The sequence below is a fragment of the Globicephala melas genome, chromosome 5 (assembly GCF_963455315.2).
Source record: "Globicephala melas chromosome 5, mGloMel1.2, whole genome shotgun sequence".
Classification (NCBI taxonomy): Eukaryota; Metazoa; Chordata; class Mammalia; order Artiodactyla; family Delphinidae; genus Globicephala; species Globicephala melas.
Window position 1 is genome coordinate 109166799 of NC_083318.1, and position 24371 is coordinate 109191169.

The window sequence follows — 24371 nt, forward strand, 5'->3', positions numbered from 1 at the left end:
CTTTTCGGTACGTCTCGTCTACCAGTAACGTAAGCTCCATGAGCAGAACGGCCATAACTGCCTTGCTCATTGCTGAATCCCCAGTGCCTAAGAACTGTGTCTGGTATATAGTTGGCATGCAAATAGGTATTTGTTGCATTAATGCACAAATTGGTGTGTGAAGTGGAAAAGGAAACAAAAAATTTACTGAGTGGGTTTGGGGTTCACGAAGCCTTCGCGGAGATGTCAAGGTCATTTACTTCAGCTCGAAAGGTTAACTGGGCTATAAAATCCTGGCCAGGTTTCTCCGCTTTGGATCTCTGGCACCACCTGCTCTCTCTCAAACTCACACACGTGCTCACGCCTACAAAGCTCTCCAGCTCCCCGCTAGGAGAAGTGACACCTTCCGACACAGAATCCCTCCCACCCTCTCCCCTATTTCTCATTCCCTCCTCTCCCCTCCCCTCCCGGTTCCGGAAGTCTTCGAGTCGCAGTGCCTCCTGGGAACAGTAGTCTTCCGGTCCGAGCCTAGAACAGTTTATCCCTTTCCAGAACTACGCTTCCCAGAGAGCCTTGCGGCAGAGGGATGCTGTATCACCTGACCAGGACTCTGGAGAGGCAATGGCGACGCCCGTCCTGCGCTGGTGCTGTCCTGGAAGGCGTTGGGTTTTCGCCGGGATTGGCGGCGTTTCTCGCCACGGAAGAGGGGTTCCAACTGGGTCCACGTCCAGCGGGAAGAGGGGACAGAGCTCAGTGGCTCAGCAGCCCCTCATCACGGCCCAGAAACCGAGGAAAGGGTATATTATTTCGTACCATTACTCCCCGCTTAAGCGTGAGGTGGAATTGCGGGACTGGAGAGATAATGGCCACTACAGCCCAGCCTTCAATCTAGACGTTTTGGTGGGCGGGAGGTGCTGGGCTATAAGTTGCAGCTCTGAAACCTAAATGAAAGCACGAAACTGGCCCTCTGTCAGCCCCGTCCCCACACGTAAACCGCTGTCTTCAGGTAGACAGGCATATTTGGGTAATTTGCGAGTGTAAAATAGCACGTGTTTTCCTGACTCGAAAGCTGCACGGACAGAAGAGTGGATTCAGTTACCTTAACTAATAGCACCAGTAGCGGGGTCGGTGACAGTAGAAGATGAATCTTATTTACCTGACATTTATTTAGAGCTATTGCGAGTCAGCAGTGTTGTAAATTATTAGTCAGAAAACACCACCTATCTGTGGAGGCGTTTCATTTTGAACATGTGTGTCTAGACCTAGGAGAATGCAGCCAATGACAAGAGATCTTCCTTCTGGTTATGTAGAAAGTGTTGTTTATTTTGCTTAATATCCACTGAACAGCTGTTTATATATCACTATATGAGACCTAAATAGTTTATTTTTAAGTACAGAAACATAAGGCATGTGTCTAATATTCAGTTTTTCTTTTGAGATAGTTAGGTTGCCATTATTTTTGCTTTTCTGTTGGAGGAACAGAGGGAAAATGTCCAGAAACACTGTTTCTGTTCCTTTCATAAATTAGGTTGTCTCACTGTGAATGTAAAGTATTTTTTTCTCTCATGTAATGAAACTGCAAAAATACATTGAATAAGGTTTTAGTGAATGCAAATTTCTGATAAGTTCTTCGTTTAATTCCTCTCAATTACAGGTTGTGCTTCCCAACTTTAAAAAGAAGGAATTCATCAGTACTACAGATGTAGAACTTCATGTGTTGAAATGACTGAAACAAAACCAAATACGTGTAAACAAAATACATGTAAACAAAAAATTCGATAATACAGAAAATTGCTTGGGGGAAGAGCAGGATAGGAAGAGGCAGACTATGGAGAGAGTAGGTGAACACCAGGTGATCTTTAGTTTGCCCAGGATACATGGGTTTAATAATAACCCATGGAATAAGCACACTTATAAGAACCTGGAGAGACCTCTGTATGGAATGTTCATACAGACCCAATAGAGTAGGAGTGGCCAGATAAGAGATTATTGTAGCATTTAGGTTGCATTATTGCAGCTTCTTAGGTTTGGTAGCAGTCAAGTATAAAACAAGCAAAGGAACCTGACACTAGATCTTTGGAATTTAAAGTGATCTGGGGAACCAGAAAAAAAAAAAAAAGCCACTTGCAATGGTTTACTGTTTCCCTTTGCACAAAATTCCCAGGAAGGGTGTCATTTAGTGGTGATCTGTTATATCTGTCACTCTGGTTACTTTACTTGCAAACCATTGTTAGAAAATGAATTCCAAACATGACTGAGAATTTCCCTTCCTTTTTCATAATGAGATGTGCAACTATTTACCATTATTTCTCTAGTAAAATCCTGATGTTTATGTTAATTCTAAAAACGTTCACAAGATCAGCTTTCTTCATTTGCTGACCGACTAATTGACAAAGCACAGTTAATTTAGAAAATGCTTCTTTCATTAGTCAGCCAAGCAGTCACCACCTGATAACCATTTCTAAATTGTTTTCAGATGCCAAATTGTTCTTTTCTGTTACCTTCTTGTTTGCACAATGAACTCTCCTTATGCCATGTTGTAAATGAATTTTGCTTTGCCGGCCTTGTAGGTGTTCATTTTGCATTGCTTTTGATTTAGTCACCAGTACAGTATGACACCTTTTTTAAAGCAGGATATAAAATTTTAATAAGTTAAAAACACAAATAGAAAATTAACATTTGTGGTTTCAGCTCTTAGAAATTCATGCATGGTGACGGATCTAAGAACTTCTTAACCATTTTGTCTTCCTATTTAGTGAACGTGAATGGGCAGCTGTGGTAGGTTTGGAGATTCATGCCCAGATTGCCTCCAACTCCAAACTCTTCTCTGGATCTCAAGTCGACTTTGCAGCACCTCCCAATTCTTTGGTATCTTTTTTTGATGCATCTCTGCCTGGAACTTTGCCGGTAAGGTTTTTATTGTATTCTGTTTTCATTATACAATGTTCATGTTTTATCGAACATAACTCTTAGGAAATACTTCTTTAGGGAGCTTTGTATGAAGTGGGTTGGACTAAATGTTTTCCAAAGACTCATCTCTGTAATTCTGTTTCTAAGTCTAAACGTCATCCGTTTGTTCGTGTATTCATCTCACACACAGTTTAGATTGTTTACTCAGTATCAGGCTGTCCGGTCTGTGCTATGAACTGAAACAGAAAGATGAGCGACAAACCGTGCCTTTGAGGAGTTCAGAGACTAGCTGGAGAGATGTGTCTTCTGTACAGAGTACTGTGTCACTGCTCCTGTGGAGGTCATATGCAGAGTATGGTTTTGGAACCCCACTCAGGGACTTACTGAATTCAGTAAGAGAAGGACTGTTGTGAGAAATTGGGGAAGAGATAGGGTTGGCTAAGGAGGGGTTGTTGGAAGAGCAACAATCTTCTGAGCTAGCTGAGAAGGCAGGCGGGAGTCAGGCAGATGCATGGAGGAGGGAGAGGCGGGGGAGTCTCGTCAAAGGAAGCAGTATATGTCACGTGATATTATGGTATAAGGTCAATAATGATTGTGGTTTTAGAAAATTAAGAACTGGTCAGTAATGGAGAAAAAAGTCAACCACAGTATGCTTTGAGTGAAGTACTCATTTATCTATTCATTCGCACTGAAACTGGCAATGACTGGGTCTAGTGTACTAACTCATCAGCAAGATTTTTCGCATATATTTTCACATAGGTGGATGAAGTTTTGAAGGAAAGGATGGAAGGAACAATGTGAATATTTGGGCTAATACATGGCTCATAGTCTGTCCGGACACATAGTATCAACTGGGTGTGGGGTTTCCTGCCCTCCTTGCAGGGAATGTGTAAGTGGTGGTGATGTGGGCAGGGCGAGGTTTCCTGGGTGAGTTCCACACTTTCTAACATTTAAATACAAGTGAAAACTGGTTGAACTGCACACTGGCGGGTGTGCAGAGGCAGAGGTTTTCTTTTCCCAGAGTCACTGCCATGGAAGGTCATGGGCAGTGCCTCCAAAGTACCTGCTGCACCCAACGTTTTGGTTATACTAGGGCAGTGTCTCTGTCTTGGAACTTTTTCCTTACTTGTGCTTTTTGTCATGGAGGACTCCTATTCCTGTAAACCATGCCTAGGGTCACCTTCGACTTGCTGTTGGGTCTTTCTGGGAGAAGACAAGTATAGGAGTGTCTGTCCCTTCCCTCCTCCCTCCCTCTGCCCTAGAATATCTATTGATGGAGAGATTGTTTTTATTTGAGAAGAGACAATTTTCCAGTTATAAATGTATGAATTCTTTTTGGGGCAGAGACTCAGCTATAGTAGAAATAAAGTAATATCTATTTAGACAAGTGAATGGAAAGCAATTCATCACAACACCTCTTCTTTCTTCCTTCTGAGCTCAAAACATTCTCTTTCCACATGGTGGCTGGTTCATTATCAAGAGACTAGACACAACTGCTGAGTTCTTTCTAGGTTTCTCCAGCTGGGAATATAGTATCTAGCAAGGTATTTATTATAGTTCACATTGAAAACATCTATTTGCAGATAGACATGTTTTCTATAGATAGGCTCTTTACTTGTGGCTAACTGTGGTCAAATATTAGAGACAATTCAAAATAACTAAATGTCAACATGCTTTGAAGACATCTTGTTATGCCCCCAAAGAAGATACTTGCCCAGTGATAGGCATATCAACATGACGGTGAAGTCATTTGGGACATTGGCGCATTGAGAACTTGGCTTACATTCACTAAATGACAATCAAAAGCTAGAAATCCAGTTTTGCTCGAGCTGGGTTTTGTTTTTCCTCTTCGGAGCCTACCACACGCATTGTTTGAGCAGCCTAATGGGTTATTCTCGCAACAGAGCTAATCTGCCTCTTTTTCAGAAATGTTTCTGTCTTTAAAAGACCTATGTTAGTGTGTGACCTAAATTATACCATAACTACCAGAATAAAACGTTGTCATTCCCACAGCCCTTCAAAACCCAGTGATGTATCTAGATAGAGATTTTAAATATACTGAAACCTTTAGACAGTTGGCCTTCTCTAAGCCTGTGGAGATGGTGTATTGATGCTCTGATATTCTGGCTACGCATTTGGTTATTTTTATGCAAAAAATGGTGACCATTTGTTAGATACACTGTTAAGAAGGTAGAAATAGGCAACCAAAAGAACTTAGGTTATAGTGTCAAGTCTTTTTCTGTAGACCAGATTCATTTGCTCTGCTGTCTTTCTGTAAGTATTTGATTCTCCCCCTCTCTTGATTGTGTCTTTATTCATTCGCTCAACTGACATTTATTGGCTGCCTCCCATGCACTAGCCATCGTAGAAGTTCTAATGATACAGGTTTGAAGAAGGTAAAAGATCGCTGTGGGTCTTGTCTTCACGGAGCTTGGACAATTAAGTGGGCAATTGCAGTACTTTTCAATGAACATGCTGGTAGTGGAAATACAGTGTGCTCTAGGAGGGGCGTTCAACACAGATATAGGGAATTTGCAAAATTTGGCCAAATAAAAGTGAATAGGATGCACAAAGACCAGAAGAAAAACAGGGCATGGCTTGCTCTAGGAACTGAAAGAAGTTCCGCGCGTTGTAGCACAGAACTGGAATATGGTGTGGCAAGAGGTGAGACCAGCGTGGAAAGCATAGTCTGTACCATACAAGCCCTGCTAAGGAGTGTGCATCCCATTGCAAAGAGGTAAGAAGATGTAAGGAGAGTACCAGGTCAGAGACTCGAAGGGACGGCATATTTTGAGGGGTGAGTACACAGTATTACTGAGATTCAAGTAAGGTGAGGACCAGGTAGTGGTCATTGGATCTGTTAAGGGGGATATTTACAGGAAGCGTTTCCGCGATGGGGTTAGAAGGGAGGTGGCAGAAGGTCGAAGAACTTGGGGATGTTGAGGTAGAGATGAGAGAGTGTGGGCAACTATTTCAAGAAGTTTGGCTTGGAAGGAAAAGAGAATGCAGTAGAGAATTCCCTGACAGTCCAGTGATTAGGACTCCGCGCTCTCACTGCCAAAGGCCTGGGTTCAATCCCTGGTGAGGGAACTAAGATTCCCGCATGCTGCAGGGCGTGGCCAAAAAATAAGTAAATAAAGAGAGTTGGTTTAAAAAAAAAAAGCCTAATTTTCCTTAATGTTGGAGAAACTTGAGATTGTTTCAATGCTGATGAGTTATAGTCAACAGTAAGGTATCGTCCACTTAAAAATATGTTAAGGGCTTCCCTGGTGGCGCTGTGGTTGAGAGTCCACCTACTGATGTAGGGAACACGGATTCATGCCCTGGTCCGGGAGGATCCCACATGCCGCAGAGCGGCTGGGCCCGTGGCTGCTGAGCCTGTGGCTGCTGAGCCTGTGCTCCGCAACGGGAGAGGCCACAACAGTGAGAGGCCTGCGTACCGCAAAAAAAATAATAATAATAAAATTAAAATAAGATTTAAAATAATTTTAATGCTGATGAGAAGGAGCCAATGAGGGGGCAGTTAAAGAGGCTTTTGATTAATGTGGCGAATTGAACGTATACATGTTAATCTGTCCTTCTCCTCCTACCCCAAAGAAACCCCACTGAAATGACAGTGAAAGAATTCAAAGTTATAAACCTATGAGAGAATGGGAGAGTAGACCAACGTGCATGAGACGGTAGATGGAGGAGGGCCTGACTTGGCAGAACGAAGTTAAGTGTAACCCAGGAAAGGGACAGAAAGCCTTCAGAAAGAGACACTAGTCAGAAATGAGATGGTGTGCCCTATGCAACCCCGGAAAGAGTCCGGATGTGAGATCAACAGGTATTGTGGAGGGCCAGAGGGAGGTGAAGACAAAGGGATTAATTCGGAGTCTGGATACAGAGCAGTTAGACCCGAGGTCCTCTCCTGCCCCTTGGTAGCTGCCCTACCTTCATAGGAATCTATAGTTTGGGGAGAAATTCAGCTTGTGACACACTCCCGCTAGGGACCCCAGGCAGAGCAAGAGGTACTGGTGTTCAACAGCACCTGTACTCTGAACCCCAGGGCCTGCCCGATCCTTTCCCTGCCCCGTTTGAGGAGCTCAAGTGAACTGGTATGGCCATCTCTTCTCTTTCCCACCTCCCCCAAGCAGGAACCCCTAGGAACCTGACAGAACTTGACATTTAGGGGGATCTCAATTAAAAAAGCTACCTGGCCACCTCATTGATTGTCCTAGAATGAAGGCCACCAATCAGCAAGCCCTGGATATTTACATAGACTGCTTAATCAGCATTTTAGTACCTTACTTTAAAATATAAATAGACTGGGAGTTCCCTGGTGGCGCAGTGGTTGAGAATCCACCTGCCAATGCAGGGGACACAGGTTTGATCCCTGATAAGCAACTAAGCCTATGCGCCACAACTGCTGAGCCTGCGTTCTAGAGCCCGTGAGCCACAGATGCTGAAGCCCATGCACATAGAGCCCATGCTCCGCAACAAGAGAAGCCACCACAATGAGAAGCCCACACACCACAACGAAGAGGAGCTCATGCTCGCTGCAACTAGAGAAAGCCGGCGTGCAGCAATGAAGGCCCAATGCAGCCAAAAATAAATAAATAAAAAGTAAATAAATTTCTTAAAAAAAAAAAAGATCATTTCAAGAGGTAAATTTTAAAAATATATATGTGTGTGTGTGTGTATGTATGTGTGTGTTTATATATATGTGTGTGTGTGTGTGTGTGTATAAATTGACAGCCAAATATCACCAGACATTTGAAGAAATTCTCCAATGTAGTGGACAGAGCCCAAAATAAAAAGAAAACAAAAAAATAAGGGCAACAGATAATGCACAGGGTAGAATTCTTTAAAAATTAAAAGCTTTTATAAATATCCTTAGAAAGATAAGAGAAGGTAGCTGCATCCTTGAAACAAGAACAGGATACCACCATTTAAAAATAAACAATCAGGGCTTCCCTGGTGGCACAGTGGTTGAGAGTCCGCCTGCCGATGCAGGGGACATGGGTTCATGCCCCGGTCCGGGAAGATCCCACATGCCGCGGAGTGGCTAGGCCCATGAGCCATGGCCACTGAGCCTGCACGTCCGGAGCCTGTGCTCTGCAACAGGAGAGACCACAACAGTGAGAGGCCCGCGTACTGCAAAAAAAATAAATAAAAATAAACAATCAGGGACTTCCCTGGTGGTCCAGTGGTAAAGACTGCCTTGCAGTGCAGGGGACACGGGTTTGATCCCTGGTCAGGGAACTAAGATCCCACATGCCGCGGGGCAACTAAGTGCGCATGCCTCAACTACTGAGCTTGTGAGCCTCAACGAGAGCCCACGTGCCACAAACTACAGCACCTACGTGCCCTGGAGCCTGCACACCACAACTAGAGAAGAGAAAACCCACGCGCCACAATGAAGAGCCTGCGCGCCACAACAAAAGATCCCACTTGCCTCAACAAAGACGAGCCTGACTACACATCATTACAGCTACACTTGAATCTCAGAACGTCAGGGTGCCCTCCCGCTCTATTTTTCTAGGTTAAAGTTATGATTGAAAAGTAATTGGCATATGAAATGTTTTTATCTCACCTGAGATGTATAGAGTAGTATTTTTTCTGAGGATCACTCTTACCTCTTTTAATCTTGACTGCGTTACCCGGCCTACTTTCTGGTTGCCATCACTCAGGAGAGGAGACCAGGGTGGGGCCTGGGCAAGGACTCAGACCCTGAATGCCTTGGGAACCATGACTTTGATTATTTTGCTCTTATGAAACAGCTAATGTGATTTTTTTTTGTATTAATATGAAGGTTTTCCTCAAAATTCTTTTCCATCCTGGAGAGAAGCCAGCCCCAGAACAGTGAATAGTGTAGTGTTGTTGTGAGATTTCCCCTGTAGTTTTTCTCTCCGTGGACTTGAACCAAGCACTGCTGCCACATCGGCCTTTAAAGCACAGGCTCATGTGGGGCCTCCCCAGAGGGTCTCATCACTTGGGGGAAGAGTTTGTATATTTTTTCGGTTGGCTTTTCTGTACCAGTTTCTGGCTTTTATTCTCAATATATTTTTGCTAAACTTGTTTCACAAATTAAAAAAGAAAACAAAGATCCCATGTGCCACAACTTAAGACCCGACCCGACACAGACAGAAATAAATTAAATAAATAAATAAATGATAAATCGTTTAAAAAAAAAATAAAAGATAAACAATCAGAACAAAAGCTCTTAGAAATTAAAATTAGGATGGAATAAAAAATCCAGAAGAGTCAGAAGATAAAATCAAGAAAATCTTCCAGAAAGTGTAACACACATGCAATCGGACAATCGGGGAAAAAATAAGAAAATTAGAGAATCAATCCAGGATGTCCAACCTCTGATTAATAGGAGTTCCAGAAGAGAGAAGATAGGAAGTAGACAAGAGGAAACTATCAAACGAATGACACAGATTAATTTCCCAGAACTGAAGGACATGCGTCTTCAAGTCAGAATGGCCTGCCAGTGACCCAGTGCAAGGAATAAAAATAGCCTCCCATGCAGAGCTGTCATCATGAAGTGTAGAATTGGAACACCAGGGATAAAGATAAGATACTAGAACTTACAGAGAAGGAAAGTCACACGCAAAGGACTGGGAATCAGAAAGGCATCAGACTTCTCAAAGCAGCACTTAAAGCTAGAAGATAATGGAATAGTGCCTTTAAAAATCGTAGGAAAGGGCTTCCCTGGTGGCGCAGTGGTTGAGAGTCCGCCTGCTGATGCAGGGGACATGGGTTCATGCCCCGGTCCGGGAGGATCCCGCATGCCGCGGAGCGGCTGGGCCAGTGAGCCACGGCTGCTGCGTCTGTGCGTCCGGCAACGGGAGAGGCTACAACAGTGAGAGGCCTGCGTAACGCAAAACAAAAAAAACAAACAAAAAATCGTAGGAAAAAAAAAAATCATCCTAACGTAGAATTCTGTATCCAGCACTATAAATCAAGTGTAGCAGTAGAATAATGGTATTTCAGACAGGCAGGTTCTCAAAAAATTGTCCTTCCATTAAACGGGAACCTGCTGAAGTCATGGAGAGGCTTCAGACTGCTGGCTGTGTAGCAGTGGGAGAGGAGGAGATGGCTCCAGAACAGAGGTTTCGAGAAAAAACGGGAGGTGGGGAGGGAAGAGCAGGTATCTAATGCTTGTGTAAATAAGAGACTTTACATAGAAACTGGAGTCTTTATTTATCTTATTGAAGTATAGTTGATTTACAATGTTGTGTTAGTTTCTACTGTACAGCAAAGTGACTCAGTTATACATATACGTGCATTCTTTTTCATATTCTTTTTCATTATGGTTTGTCGCAAGATATTGAATATAGTTCCCTGTGCTGTCCCATAGGACCTTGTTTATCCATTCTATATGTATTAGTTTGCTTCTGCTAACCCCAAACTCCCAGTCCATCCCTCCCCCACCACGCCCCTCCTTGGCAACCACAAGTCTGTTCTCTGTGTCTGTGAGTCTGAGAAACCAGCGTCTTTGAGAATAATGAGGAATAGGCAGTAAGAAAATAAAGCAAATTATAAAATGAAAGACCTGTTGACTTCAGGAAGAAACAAAACGTTCAAGAAAGGACATGTAATCGGTGTGTACTTTACAGCTCAGCGGAGAGACATATTTACATAATAATAGAAACACCAACCACTCATGTAAAAAAAAAACTGTGATATAATTGGGATATTGGCAAGTAAAAGAACTAAATTTTTATCTACCATAATCAGAAGTCATGTCCTAAATTGATAAAGTAAGAAAAAAGTAATGTAGGAATATGCGTTAGGAATACTTTTGGCCACAGATTAAGGGGAGCCTTTTTTTCCTTTTCAGGCCCTAAGTTGATTGATTGGTTTTGTTTTTTTAATTGGGTGTTATTATTTCTTTTAGCATTTTATTTTTTTTAATAAGATAATGAGTGAAAGATTTAGAGCTCCCAAGAGACAAATTATTAGGCAAAAGGTTTTTCAACAAAACTTTTAAAAAAGTTTTTATATAAAGATAATATTAAGTAATAGTCAGATATCACCTCTGCTGGTTTCTCAGCCATCTGTTGGTGAAATTTGTCTCTTTTTTGTTCCCAAAGTTCGAAAAGTGACAGCATCCCACCTCTTCCCCCACCTGTAACTCCCACCCTTACCCTACCCTTAGGAGGAAAGGCTCATCCACATTCTAGATCCTTCATAGCCAAGTTCAGGCATGTGGCAGGAGTCCCTGCTTCCCCATGGGTGGAATGACTTACCTACCTACCAACCTGACTTTTCCACTTTGATGTCATTCAGGTCATCATGGGCTTGCACTTAGGGGCAGCTTATGTTGTTCTTGAATAGAAATGTGATAAAGTAACAAGCACGGGTAAATTCTATGGGACAGAATAAAACATAAAAGTATTGCAAAATATCTCACCTTGTAACTGATATACATTATCTCTTGGGAATGGCATGGGCCTAGTCTGGTGGCTCCATATTCCAAAAACAAGAACATTGGGTCCTTGGGACAGTTTGTCAAGTCTGTCTTTTCCCCAGATTAAGGAAGGATTGTTACGTGGCAAATGGCCAATAGCCTTGGCCAGAAAGTGATGGATTTTCCAAAGGTCCACTGGCACAGCATATTGTTTAAAAATAGGAAGGTAAATACCAGACATGACAGCTCAAAGATCTGAAGGTGGTTCAGGACTAGCGGCGGAGGGTGGCGGGAACTGCTGCTTTTTGTTGTAAATTATTTCTAAATACGTGCCTCTAACATTTTGTTAAACAATCAAAAGTTAGGTTTAAAGGAGTGACATATAGGGGAGAGGAAATTATTGATAGAATCAGGTTCTTGAGAAATCAGGAGCTGTCCCTGGAGCACAGGGAGAAAGACAGCTCTCCCACTGGAACCTCAGGGAAGGGGTGCCCCTCCACCCACAGCTAAAGGCAACTTTTGGGGTTGGGCTGTGGAAGGTTGAGGAGGCCCCCATATGATTTTTCCTTCTCTAGCAAACACTGTTTCTTGCATCTCACTCTCCTCCTCCTGGGTGCTCTTTCCTGCCTCTGTTAGTGTGTTTTGAGTTCTGGGTCTGGGTGATCCACTCTCTCAGCTTTTCTGGCCTCCAGTCCCTTCTGTTTCTCCCTGGCTCTCGAATGACAATATAGAATCCCAAGCTGACAGTTCTGTCCCCTCAGCACTTGGAAGACATGATTCCGTTGTCCTCAGACGTCTGTTACTGCCGATGAGGAGTCTGTATCCTTTGTAGGAAATCTGTGTTTCCTCTCTGATAGCTTTGGCCAGGATATGTCCAGGTATGGATTTGTTTCTGTTTATCCTGCTCAGTACTCAGTGGGATATCTCCACGTAAAGACTCGCCCCTGGACTGTGGCGGCACCTGTGGAAGGAATTCATGGTGACTGTGTTAGGGCCCGTTGGGCTTTACTGAACAGACAGTTTCTCTGTCCATTTATTGGCCCCCAGCTGTCACACTGCTTGGATGGTGCCGCCCTTCAAGCCCACACCCACGCCAGGAGCAGGGCCAGGGACTCTAGGTGGGTGGCTTCCTCCACATCAGCTCCTCAGTTAGTGGCACAAGATTTTCTGGCTGGACCAGGGTTTTGTGGCTCCCGGCTCCCTGCCCCCAGTGGAATGCCCGCCTTGACTTCTGTGCCACAGGTGCTTGAAATCACCAACAAGTGGTGTCTCTTCAGTGTGGTTAACAATGCTGATGGTAGTAGAGTCAACTAACATTTACTGAGTGCTTTCTTTATGTGCGTGTGGTTATTTTAACCTCATAAACTTAATGAGGCAGCTCCTGTCATTATCCCAGTTAGAAAGTAAGTGGGCAAGCTAGATTCAAACCCTGTGGTCTGGCTTCCAAGTTCATGCTCTTAACCCCTTTGCTGTTCTGTCTCCTGCAGTTATACCCCTGGGTGATGTGGGCCCCAGGAGATTTCCTTTCTTTTGAGCTTGGCTGTGTGTATTTATACATTTATATGTGTATGTAAATGTGTGTGAAGACATAATACTTGTCCTCATCCCCCATGTCCCCCCCACCCCAGCATGTCTGCACCACCAGCTCTGTATCACTCAGGCTGCTATCTTTACCGGTGGTTACAACCTCCCCTCTCCATTCTGATTAGTGACCCTTCTTCTGAATGTTTCTTAGGACTACAGGCACTTTATCTTCTTATTTTACCTTTAGTTTTAGAATTATGTGGAATCCCGTCATAAATCTTCAGACTGAAAAGGTTACTCAGCCTATTTTCCTGCTGGTAGGCAGGATTACAGCTAAACCAAGGACAACATTCTTTATTTTTATTAGCAGGCATTCAGCTTCGCTCATTGCTTTGACCTAATAAGACCCCTTACTCTGATACAGAATCTCCCTTAATTTATTAAATCATTATTTGTCTGTAGAATTATAGACAGAATTTTAGGTTATTTGCTTCAAGTCAATTATTTCCTATTTATCAATGTCATTCCAACTCTCTACTTGTAATATTTTGTATGTGAGATGCGAAATGGGAAGAAAAATAGGAAAGGAAATATATTTGTTTGATAAAACGTCTTGAGATATACAAGTCTATTTGTTCATAATTTACAAATGTTTCCAGTAATGGCAAGATTTCAGCAAGGCATCAAGTCTGTTTGAAATTTATGCCTGTGCAGACCACACACACACACACACACACTCTCTCTCTCTCTCTCTCTCCCCCCCCTCGATTTCATTTCAAAAAAAATATTAAAGAAACTAGTAATTCTGCTCTTGTTTTACTTGTTTGAAAGCGTTTATCTGTACATAACACGGAACTGCCTAGTAACTGTGACTGCCTCTTACTCCTAGAACTGGGGAAAGGGCGATAGAAGCTCTCTTCCCCACGCGTATGCAAGAATGTTCTCCGCTTTTCTCAGGATCAGCCTGTCTGAAAAAGCATTGGGAGTTTTCCATGTCAAAGATATTTTAGATTTGCCCTGGCAGCTATGGCATGAAAAGTGGAACTGAGATACTGTTTACCCATTTTACAAAACTTTTCTTTTATTCACAAGAGTGTTACTACTGTTAGCAAGCAGAAGGGGAATGAAGAGGGAGGAAAATCTGATGTGAATAAATCTAAAGTGATGCCTGCCCTCTGGGAACTAACAAACAATGCAGTTACCATGCTTTATGTTGGAGATTTCTTCTTGAATGTGTATGCAAATCGCTCTGAAAGGGATCCTGCCCCTTTAAGAAAAGATAATGTGAATGCTTATGTAAAGTTACTTTGAGATTAATTAATTAATTTTTTTTTTTTTTTTTTTGCGGTACGCGGGCCTCTCACTGCTGTGACCTCTCCTGTTGCGGAGCACAGGCTCCGGACGCGCAGGCTCAGCAGCCATGGCTCACGGGCCCAGCCGCTCCGCGGCATGTGGGATCCTCCCGGACTGGGGCACGAACCCATGTCCCCTGCATCGGCAGGCGGACTCTCAACCACTGCGCCACCAGGGAAGCCCGAGATTAATTTATTTTTAAAATTTCTTACAGCAGATTTATTTAATGCTGGGTAAATCTTCAATATTCTAGCTCTCTGAACATAGCAGATATTGGTAATAACTTTTGTTTTGAAGGACCTAATGGATTTAGAATTAATAGTTCTAGAGAGCATTAGGCTGAAGCGCTCTTCTGACCCTTAATTCTAAATGTAATTATAAACATTTTTAAACTCAAGACTTCTAAACAAAATAGAAATTCAAGAAAACAGCATTTGGGAAAAGTGTTTAAATGCATGCATTTATAATCAGATCTGTATTTGCCTCTCTGTCCATTCACACTTAAATGATGGTTAGTTATTTGACTAAGAAGACAAAATGGGACAGTTTTCTATTAAAATATTTTTCCATTTCAGTGATTTGCTTTAATGTAACCTGTAGAACTTATAATTACATTGTGTTCTCAGACGCTAATCTTGCTGTTGTCTGAGCCACTGTTACACTTTTTCCTCATCTCTCTGTAGAGTGGGGTGTTCCAGGGGTTGCAGTGTTCTGCCCCGTGACCCTTGCTTCTGCAGAAGAGGTGTGTCTGCGAGCTCACGCACACAAACGTGGAGAGGCTCCCTTTCAGCTCTTAAACTCTCTGATGGTCCAGACTTGTCCTCTGACGTCATTAACTGGATTTCCCCCGTGGACTCGGCTGACGCATGACCATCACGGACCTTCATGTCCAGTAGGCAGCATGACCTCCCCTCCCTTCAGGGAAGCATTTAACTCCTTCCTGCCTTGGATCTTTTTTCCAGAGTTCGGTGGGTTCTTGAAAGCCTCCCTCTTCACGACCATTCTCCCTTCCCCCACCCTTCTGCCATTCCCACATGCAGTATTCCCCACGGTGAAATCTAATACTAGTGCTTCTACATTGTATCCATATATATTTCGCAGTTGACTGACCATCCTTTATGTATGTTGTTTATGGGGATTTCTGTGTTTGATTATAAGGTTCTAAAAAGCAGTTCATAGATCATACTCGGGCCACTTGACAGTACCTTGCACAGAACATGTATATATAACACCCATAATAAATATTTCTCTATATAATTGCACATACTTAATGAGCACATACATGAGTCCACATGAAAGAATTTTCCAGATATCTAAAACCCTTTTGATATGTTTTAACTTCTTTATAGGAATCTTTCTAAAATGTATTTTCTACTTTTCTCCTTTTAAATAGGGTATGTTGAACATAAGCTAACCTTTTCTTGATTGCTCAAGGTTGTCAGCAATATGTTGTTGTAATATAATGGTGCCTTCAGGGTCTACTGAGGTGTGTAAAATGATCTGATCCTACAGGAAATGGCTAAAGATAGCCATTCTTTTTAGGTTTCATATTACAGTCTTTGTTATTGCAGTCATCTATCCCTCAACTCCTTCGTTAAGCTACTGTCAGTATATTTGATTCTAGGAACCACTTCTTGCTCATTTTTCACTTCTCAATTATTACTTCTGGTCTGCTCCAGCCCAGAAAGCCAGATGATTGCATTTCTTAATGTAAGTAAGGACAGGCTCTGAGTAGAGACCTGTCCTACAAAATAAAGTACCATACGAATGGTATGAATGGTATGAAGGTAGTTAGCTTCTCGACATTGTAAACAGTGTGAGAATAGAGTAGGAGGAGATCCTGGAAGTCAATATAGTACTTTTAACTTAGATGAGAGAACTGCTGTTGTGACTTGCCCGCTGTCACTCAGTTACTTCATGTCCTAGTCAGATTAGAACTCATGTTTCTGACCTCAGTTTAACGCTCAACCTCCAATCTCTTTTCTACCATAACTATTGGAAGTCTGATTTATGTAGGTGCTATTATTTTGCAAGTATGTGTATATTACAAAACATGGATACCATCAACTGGTGTATATGTGGTAATGTTAATAGATGTATGTCCACATACTATACACACACACAGGCATTGACTGTTCAGCATTGACGCTGATCATATGTGCTATTTATTAGTGTCCAGTAGGTGAGAGAACTAAATCTGGGGGTGAGAGAAAAGTGGAAAAGAGTGCTGCTTCCAAAGAAGAATGGGTGAAAGGAGATCTGACCTAATAAGCTACCAGTTCAGTGCCCTGGACACTGGATTTCTCCAGACCCCCTGCTAAGAGAGCAGCCCTGACTCTGGGCAGCTCCCAGCTATACATTTTACCATGCAAATAGTAGCCATAATGAAATATTCTTTTAGAATCTTTTATCATTGTTTCATTCTGGGAAATTTTCTCTACATCTTCTTCCAGTTCACTAATTCTCTCTTTGTTATATATGCTCTACTCTTTAACATACCCACTGAGTTGTTTTTTGTTTTTTCACTGAGAGTATCTTTTATTTACAGAAATTCTGTTTTTCTCTTTTAAATCTCTCCTGTCTTTTTGAAAATATCTTGTTCCTTTTTCATGTATTCAGTTCTTCATTTCTTTGGTAGCTTTAAATCTAAATATTTTATAGCCTGTGTTCAGAAATTCTGTTACCTGAAGTTCTTGGGCTGTCTTGTTCTGCTTTTTGGTGTGTCTGCTGATTCTGGCAAATGGTAGATGATCTTCTTGTTGTATTTTGTATTTTGGATTATGAAGTCATGTTTGACAGGACTTTATTAGTGGGAATCTTCTGGCTGGGGTAAGAGCGAATCTCTCCAAAGAGCTTTTACTTTGGCTTTTGCCAGATACCCCAGGTCTAAGCCGGGCCATTTTTCATGTTTATCTTTTAGCTTGGGGGTTCCTTGACCACAGAGTTAGTAAATTAGAACCCCAGGTTCGCCTGAGAGCAGGTTGTGGCAATCAATTCTTAGGGCAGACTTTTTTGTTTTGTTTTAACCTAAGTCTGGGCTGAGACTTTACTACAATTGAAACTTTACAGGAGGGAACAGAGGGTGTGACCATGTAGCTGGATCTGCAGCCCAGGCTGTGAAGGTGAGCGACTTAGACTCCGAATGGGACAGGAAAGGCATCTTTGTGTTTCTCTCAGGCTTCCTTTCCTCTGCCACCGAGATATCCTTCCCTTCTGATTGCAACTGAGGCTGAGATCTGTACACCTCCCAGCTCATCTGTACACCTCCCAGCTGAGATCTGTACACCTCCCAGCTCATCCTATCTGTCCTCTTATCACAGACACAAATCAAGTGATTGAGCTCTTTCCAAATTCCCTCTGGTTGTGCAAGGATGCACACTCTCACCCATTGCCTTTAAAGGTTATCACTTTCCAAAAGCAATTCAACCTAAATGAATTGTTCCCTTCACCTCTGTTTAGAAATGGTGATGCCATCTTGTTCCTCTCAAGGGACAACAAAAAGTAAGACAGTAGAATTAAGAGGGACAGTGGATTTTGGTGGAGGGAACCCACGAGGAAGCCAAGGGGCTGTTTTCCCCTCCACCCCAGCCTCAGGGAACCTGAGGGACCTTGTCTGGCCTTCTCCCCAGGTGACTCTCTGACGCGGCCACATGCTCCTTTCTGGGAAAGGAACATCTCCAGGCAGCACACTCATCTCCCTAGAGATTCATTCCTGAGCAAGAAACCTTCAGTATTGGGCTTAGGGCTTTTCTCCCATTTCCACATCCCACTAGGCAGGTTTATTTTCCCCTCAGAAAATGCCCTTGGATGAGACATTGAGTACAATAACACCAAGCCCTTGTTAGAGAAGATAGTGCTCTACTTAGAACTCGTAAGTGTTTAAAATGAATTTGGTACACCACTGCACCCACAAGTCTGTAATGCTAAAAAACGAGGTGGGAATGTGTGGAAAATAAACTAAAAACACATTACCAAAGGTGCCCAGGAGTACAAAAGCTTAGAGGTCTTTTGTTGATATAAATATATAGTAGTTTAAAAAATTACCTAACACTGTTCTGTGACATAGTTTTTGTCTCTGCCATTCAAGCAGCTCATACTGGCTTTGTTCTGGTGATTTACGCTAGAAGCCTATAATAAAAATGCAGCCTGAAATCATGCAGCTGGGTACCATTCATTTTTCTTCCACGGACAGTTCCAGAGCTTAAAAAATTGCAGCAGACCTGTAAAAGCTCTGCACCCACAGGACATGCATCCTCAGCCATGGCAGCTGGCTCTCTCAGGTTTCTTCTGCTCTGTGGAGTCATTGGTGATGCTGTTGGGGTTTCTGGATTGGTTTAATGAGTACTAGAAAAGAGTTTCCAGGAAGATATTGTGCGGTTTTAGGGCATCAGTAAAAATAATACTCCCTTCTCCTCTTGAGTCAGAACCAATTGAGAAATCAGCATAGAATTAAGACAAATGGAGATGAACCTACCAGCTTCATTACTGATAACAGCTTGATTGAAAAATGTAACATGATATATCCAAATGGCTTCTAGTACTTTCTGCCTCAGTTGAACTCAGCTCCCCCAAAACCATAGGCCTTTCACTTGCAGGCGGCTTATCACATGGCCAGAGTAAACCAGAATATACCATCTCGGTGGGCATACTGATCAGAAAGAGCTGAGACAGGCTGTGTTCTGGTGATTTCTACTAGAGCCTGTAATAAAAATGCTGGGCCATAAGGAGCCGACCACTTGTGATCGATTCCTTTTCCCAAAGTCACTTGTCAGAAAAGTCACTCCTCTTTGAGGACAAAAGAATATGGAATAGCAGAATCCAGCCACATGGAAACATGGGGGCAGGAGAATGGAGGATGCCCAGTTGTGCCTTCATTAGCCCGAGCCAGTTTTACTGTGTCTGCCTTTCATCTGGGAGTAGGTGTGAGATACTCTTTTGGGGTGGGTTCTGTGGAATTCTTTCTCCACACCACAGGTATATACACCTGTCTTCTGAGGCCATTGGGATAGACCTTTCCTACTTGACCATTTCCAGATGTATTTTCAGCTTCATATTTAGTTTGGGGGAAGAAGTTGGCTATTCTCTACACTGCAGCATCTTGGGGAATTTTTCTCCTTAGCTCTTTTAAAAACCTTGGCCAAGTTAAGAAGTCATTTGCCATTGGCATCCCAAATATGACAAGCATAGGCTTGGTGATTCTGGCATAGTTAGTGTAGTCAGGCTGGGCTCCTCTAAAGAGAGTTTTGTTACTCATGGCAGAGGGTTCTTGCTAGCGAGCCTTCATGTTTCCCAGCCTTCCACCACTGGTTGCATCCTTATAATAAGGCCTGGGTGCTGGGGCAGGGAGAATAAGTGGGAATCAGAAAACGTTAGTGTTCCCAGGAGCCTTAAAAGTACTCTATTCCAAATTTTGATGCATGAATCTCTTTTCTCAAGTATAAAAGCAGGAAGCATAGTCAATCAAGAGCCTTTGTCATGCTCTGCAGCTTTCTTAGGAGATGCAGACAGGCAGTAATATGTGATTGTCAACAGCATCTTGAATTTTCCGTGGTGCTTGCCAACTCATAGGCCACCCAAGTGAGCAAGGTTGGGGCTCCAACCCCAGTTGGTAGGAGAAGAAATTGAGGGCCTTCTGGACTTATGCAAGGTCACAAAGAGGTCGGGAACCCAGTTAAAAATAGAAGCGAGACTTGCCTGGTTCCCATTCTTAGCATAAAGCACCAGACTTCATTCCATTCTGCAGAATTTGCTAATTGTTCATTTCTGACAACACAACAGGGAATTTTTCCTTTGTAGCTGTTTGTAAACATTTAAGATGCCTGTCATCACTCATAACCTTTGTTTACTTATCACAGCTAGCTAGCTCTCTTATTTACGTATTTCTTGTTCTTTTCCGTTTTTACTTCTATGCAGAGAAGTGACTGTATATGAAAGCACTTCATAACTCTCAAGTGGCATGTAAATGTTACTTGTTATTATTGTACTCATATTCTTAACTTTGCACCATTAAAATATTAATACAGATAGTACTTCTATTTTATAGTGGCCAGTAGGTTTCAGCACTTAAGATGGGACAGCTTACAACAGCATGAATGACAATTAACATGAAGTTCTTCATCACAGATGTATTTCAGAGAAGCACAAATTGAGAAATTGCCTGTGTATTTACATAGTGAGACAACAGAATGGAAGCATTAACAGAAAATAAGATACCTATACAAATTTGGGAGACGCTAAAAGTATTTTTCAGCTAGAAAAGATATAACTGGAGAAAATTATTTTCCTACCAGGTAAAAGAACACGTCTTCCCTTCATATTCTTGTTTATATATATGTTGTCTATACTTACTTATAGATGGTACAGAATTCCCCGTTAACAGATTTTTCACATGTAAAATGAAATACTTAATAGCCTTCGAGTGTTGTACTATATACTTCATTATCTACACAAGGAACTTAACATGTTGACAGCATAGGAAAGTTTAGACAGATTATAGTAAGTAGAATATTTTCTTTTCTACAACTGATTTTCAGCAATGCTGAATGGGAGCTTCCAGTACACATGTATGGTTTACAAGTTAGCATCAGTTTAAATAACTCCAGCCTCCTCTAGGCTCTCCTCCTGACTTTAAGGCTTGTAACATCTCCCCATTCTCTTAGGTAGGAGAATTATCTACTCCTTTCTTCCTCCCCCAGACTTTATTTCCAAAGAATTCAAACTTATAGAAAAGTTGAAAGAATAGTACATTGAACGTCCATCCTGCACCTAGATTTTTTTTTTCCCTTTGGATTAGCCATTTGAGAGTAAGTTACAGACATCATGGCCCTTCACCCCCACATGTTTCAGCATCTGTCTCCTAGGAACAAAAACATGCTCTTATTGATGGCTGTATAATTATCACACTCAAAAAAGCTTAACCTGTTTACACTACTGTTATCCAAGACACAGTTCATGGTCATCTTAGTATTATCCTTTATTTACTTCTTCCCAACCCAGGATCCAGTCAGAGATCACACACCACATTTAGTTGTCATGACTCTTTGGTCTCATTTTTTCTTTTTCTTTGTCCTTTCCCTTTCTTTCTCTCTCTCCCCACTCTCTTCCTCCTGCTTTCCCTTTTTTTCCTTTCATGACATTGACATCTGTTTAGAATCCAGGCCAGTTCTTTAATTACCTACTCTTGAAGGAAACATAACTAAGGAAATAGGGGGTCTGCCTTATAAAGGTTTGGCTTTTTTCTTTTTTTTTCCTTTTAGCCTCCATGATTTCATGGCTTGCCGTGAAGCCTCTAACGAGATGCCGTATACCTACTGGATGCATAAAATACAGGATGGTTTTTTCTTCCTGATAACTTGTGTCCTGATAGACTCTTCCAAAGGCTCACTCCTCAGGCCATTCCTGGGACTGAGGAACAGAGCTAGTGCACTTTCAATAGAATGGCAAGTGTCTCTAGGAATTGCTTTCTATATTGACAGGCCTTGTTCCCTATCCAACTTCCCTGTCCATACCAGTAGTGAATACCTAGCTAGCATTTCTTAGAGTTCAGTTGGTTCAAGCAGTTGCTTTGTTTCTCAGCAATAGTCAGAGCTTTCAACTAAGTACTAACCTTTTATGTAAAGATAAAAGTAGATCTCTTTCTGGGTCATTAGAGCTTTTCATTCATGAAATTAATGTTTCTTATCACTATCACTGATTACTCTTAATATGAAAAAGTTTGTCATTCCATTGAATCTCTAGGTCTTGGGAGTAAATTTTAGGGTAGGTTAGAAAAGATGTGGCAGTTTCAGTGTGGGGGCAGTGATCTAAAATGAATGGATTTGTATGCTTTAGCCTTTTTAATAGTAATATACTCTTCTTAAAAGCTATAAACAAGAGAAAGACAAATATTCAGAGTTAAAGTTGGGGGAAATCTTTCTCCATTAAAGATCCTGGCCCAATCCCAAAGTTTTATTCAAAAAGGACAGTTATTGGGACTTCCCTAGTGGCGCAGTAGTTATGAATCTGCCTGCCAATGCAGGAGACACGGGTTCGAGCCCTGGTCCAGGAAGATCCCACATGCCGCAGAGCAACTAAGCCCGTGCGCCACAACTACTGAGCCAGCACTCTAGAGCCTGTGAGCCACAACTACGGAGCCCATGAGCCACAACTACTGAAGCCTGTGTGCCTAGAGCCTGTGCTCCGCAACAAGAGAAGCCACCACAATGAGAAGCCCGCGTACCACGACGAAGAGTAGCCCCCGCTCGCTGCAACTAGAGAAAGCCCGTGCGCAGCAATGAAGACCCAACACAGCCAAAAATAAATAAATTAATTTTTTTTAAAAAGGGACAGTTATTTTTTTTCCCCTGAACAAACTCTTTATTTTTTTTAATTGAAGTGTAGTTGATTTACAATGTTGTGTTAATTTCTGCCATACAGCAAAGTGATTCAGTTATATATACACTTTTTTTTTTTTTTTATTTTTTGCGGTACGCGAGCCTCTCACTGTTGTGGCCTCTCCTATTGCGGAGCACAGGCTCCGGACACGCAGGCTTAGCGGCCATGGCTCATGGGCCCAGCCGCTCCGCGGCATGTGGGATCTTCCTGGACTGGGGCACGAACCCGCGTCCCCTGCATCGGCAGGCGGACACTCAACCACTGCGCCACCAGGGAAGCCCTACACTCTTTTTTAATATTCTTTTCCATTATGGTTTATCATAGGATATCGAGTATAGACCTCTGTGCTATACAGTAGGACCTTGTTTATTATATCCATTCTGTATATAATAGTTTGCATCTGCTAACCCTAAACTCCCACTCCATCCCTCCCCCACCCCCTTCCCCTTTGGCAACCACAAGTCTGTTCTCTATGTCCGTGGGCCTGTTTCTGTTTTGTAGATAGGTTCATTTGTGTCGTATTTTAGATTCCACGTATAAGTGATATCATATGGCATTTGTCTTTGTCTTTCTCTTTCTGACTTAGGTCACTTAGCATGATAATCTTTAGGTCTATCCATGTTGCTGCAGGATAGTGATTTTTTAAAACGTGATTCCCATGTCTCCTTCATGCCTTCCTACATCTCTTCTCCGCAGACTCTCTTTGAATTTCAAAAGTAGCTGCTATCTTAGAAGACAGGAAGTCACAGATATGTGGTGGGCAACAATGAGACGGCAGTAAAAATGGACTCAGTTATCTGGTGTCTAACTGTTCAGCTTGTCAGAAGGTAGTTTCTCTCACTTAAGAATGGGAGCTTTTTCCAGCCACAGATTTATTTTGCTTCACGATAAAACAGAGAAAATGAAGTCATATAAGCTTCCTGAGACGTTAAGAAATATGGTCTCTATTCCTCTGCAGATAACAAACTAATTATCACAAAAGTGTTGGTTATCATTTAAGCGGGAAGTATGATGTTTGACATAATACATAATTTCAGCATCTGTTGTGCCGTACTTTGGATTGTAAATCCAGACTAATGGGTCTGTGGAACTGTTCAGACCCTTTCTTATTAGATTCCCTTGCCTCTTAGAAAAGCTTGCATATGAAAGATTCAGTTGATTTGGGCGTTTTGCATTTAATAACACTTCCATTCTGAAACTAGTGTGTACTAAATGTCTACCATATGTTGAGTAATTTTATGGAATTCACCAAACAATCCTGCAAAATAGTTATGTTTTTCCCCTCGCAGATAAGAAAGCTGAGGCTGAGAGAGGTTAGGTGATTTGTGCAGGGTCACACAGCTGATGAGTAGAGAGAAGACAGGCTCAGGTCTTTCCGACTCAGTCTCGACCCAGTTTGTCTTCTCAAGATCAGAATAACTGCCGTGCTAGTAACTGCCCGGAGTGCTCTGGGAACAAGAAATGGAGACCAGCCAACCTGCACTCCCAGTCTTGCTTTTCACTGGCTGCCAACCATTCTCAAACCTTCCTCTCTAACCTGGCTCCCTGGCCAGGTCTGAGGCTCCACAAGTGAACACTGTAGTAGTTGGCTTGGCCTCCGACCCCAAAGTGAAGTCCGAACAAACCAGGCTGTGTCACGTGAGAGCTCTTTTTCCCTGGGCTAGAGGGACGCCTGGATCTTTCCCTTCTTTCTCCTACAAGCCCAGAGGTGAATGTCAGATCCTAGTATCCCAATGGTCCATGGAAAAGCAAGAGGGATTGCTCCAGTGTCAAAGGCCAAGCTGGTCTAGGCTGCCCTCTCCAGCCCTTCCTTGTGGAGGGAGTGTGGGTA

At 42.4% G+C, this 24371-nt stretch overlaps 1 protein-coding gene across 3 annotated transcripts in view; it reads left to right on the plus strand.

Moving 5' to 3' along the window:
- Positions 1 to 546: 546 nt before the first annotated feature.
- GATB (glutamyl-tRNA amidotransferase subunit B) overlaps positions 547 to 24371 on the plus strand; it is a 77068-nt gene continuing 53243 nt past the window's right edge. For 2 of the 3 annotated variants that reach the window (XM_030878226.2, XM_060299696.2), the window contains exons 1-2: positions 548 to 776; positions 2736 to 2886. In XM_030878226.2, coding sequence (XP_030734086.1) covers positions 601 to 776; positions 2736 to 2886 — 327 coding nt within the window. In that variant the 5' untranslated portion in view covers positions 548 to 600. Of the gene's footprint in view, positions 777 to 2735; positions 2887 to 24371 lie in introns of all 3 variants that reach the window. The other variant, XM_060299697.1, reaches the window with a different exon arrangement.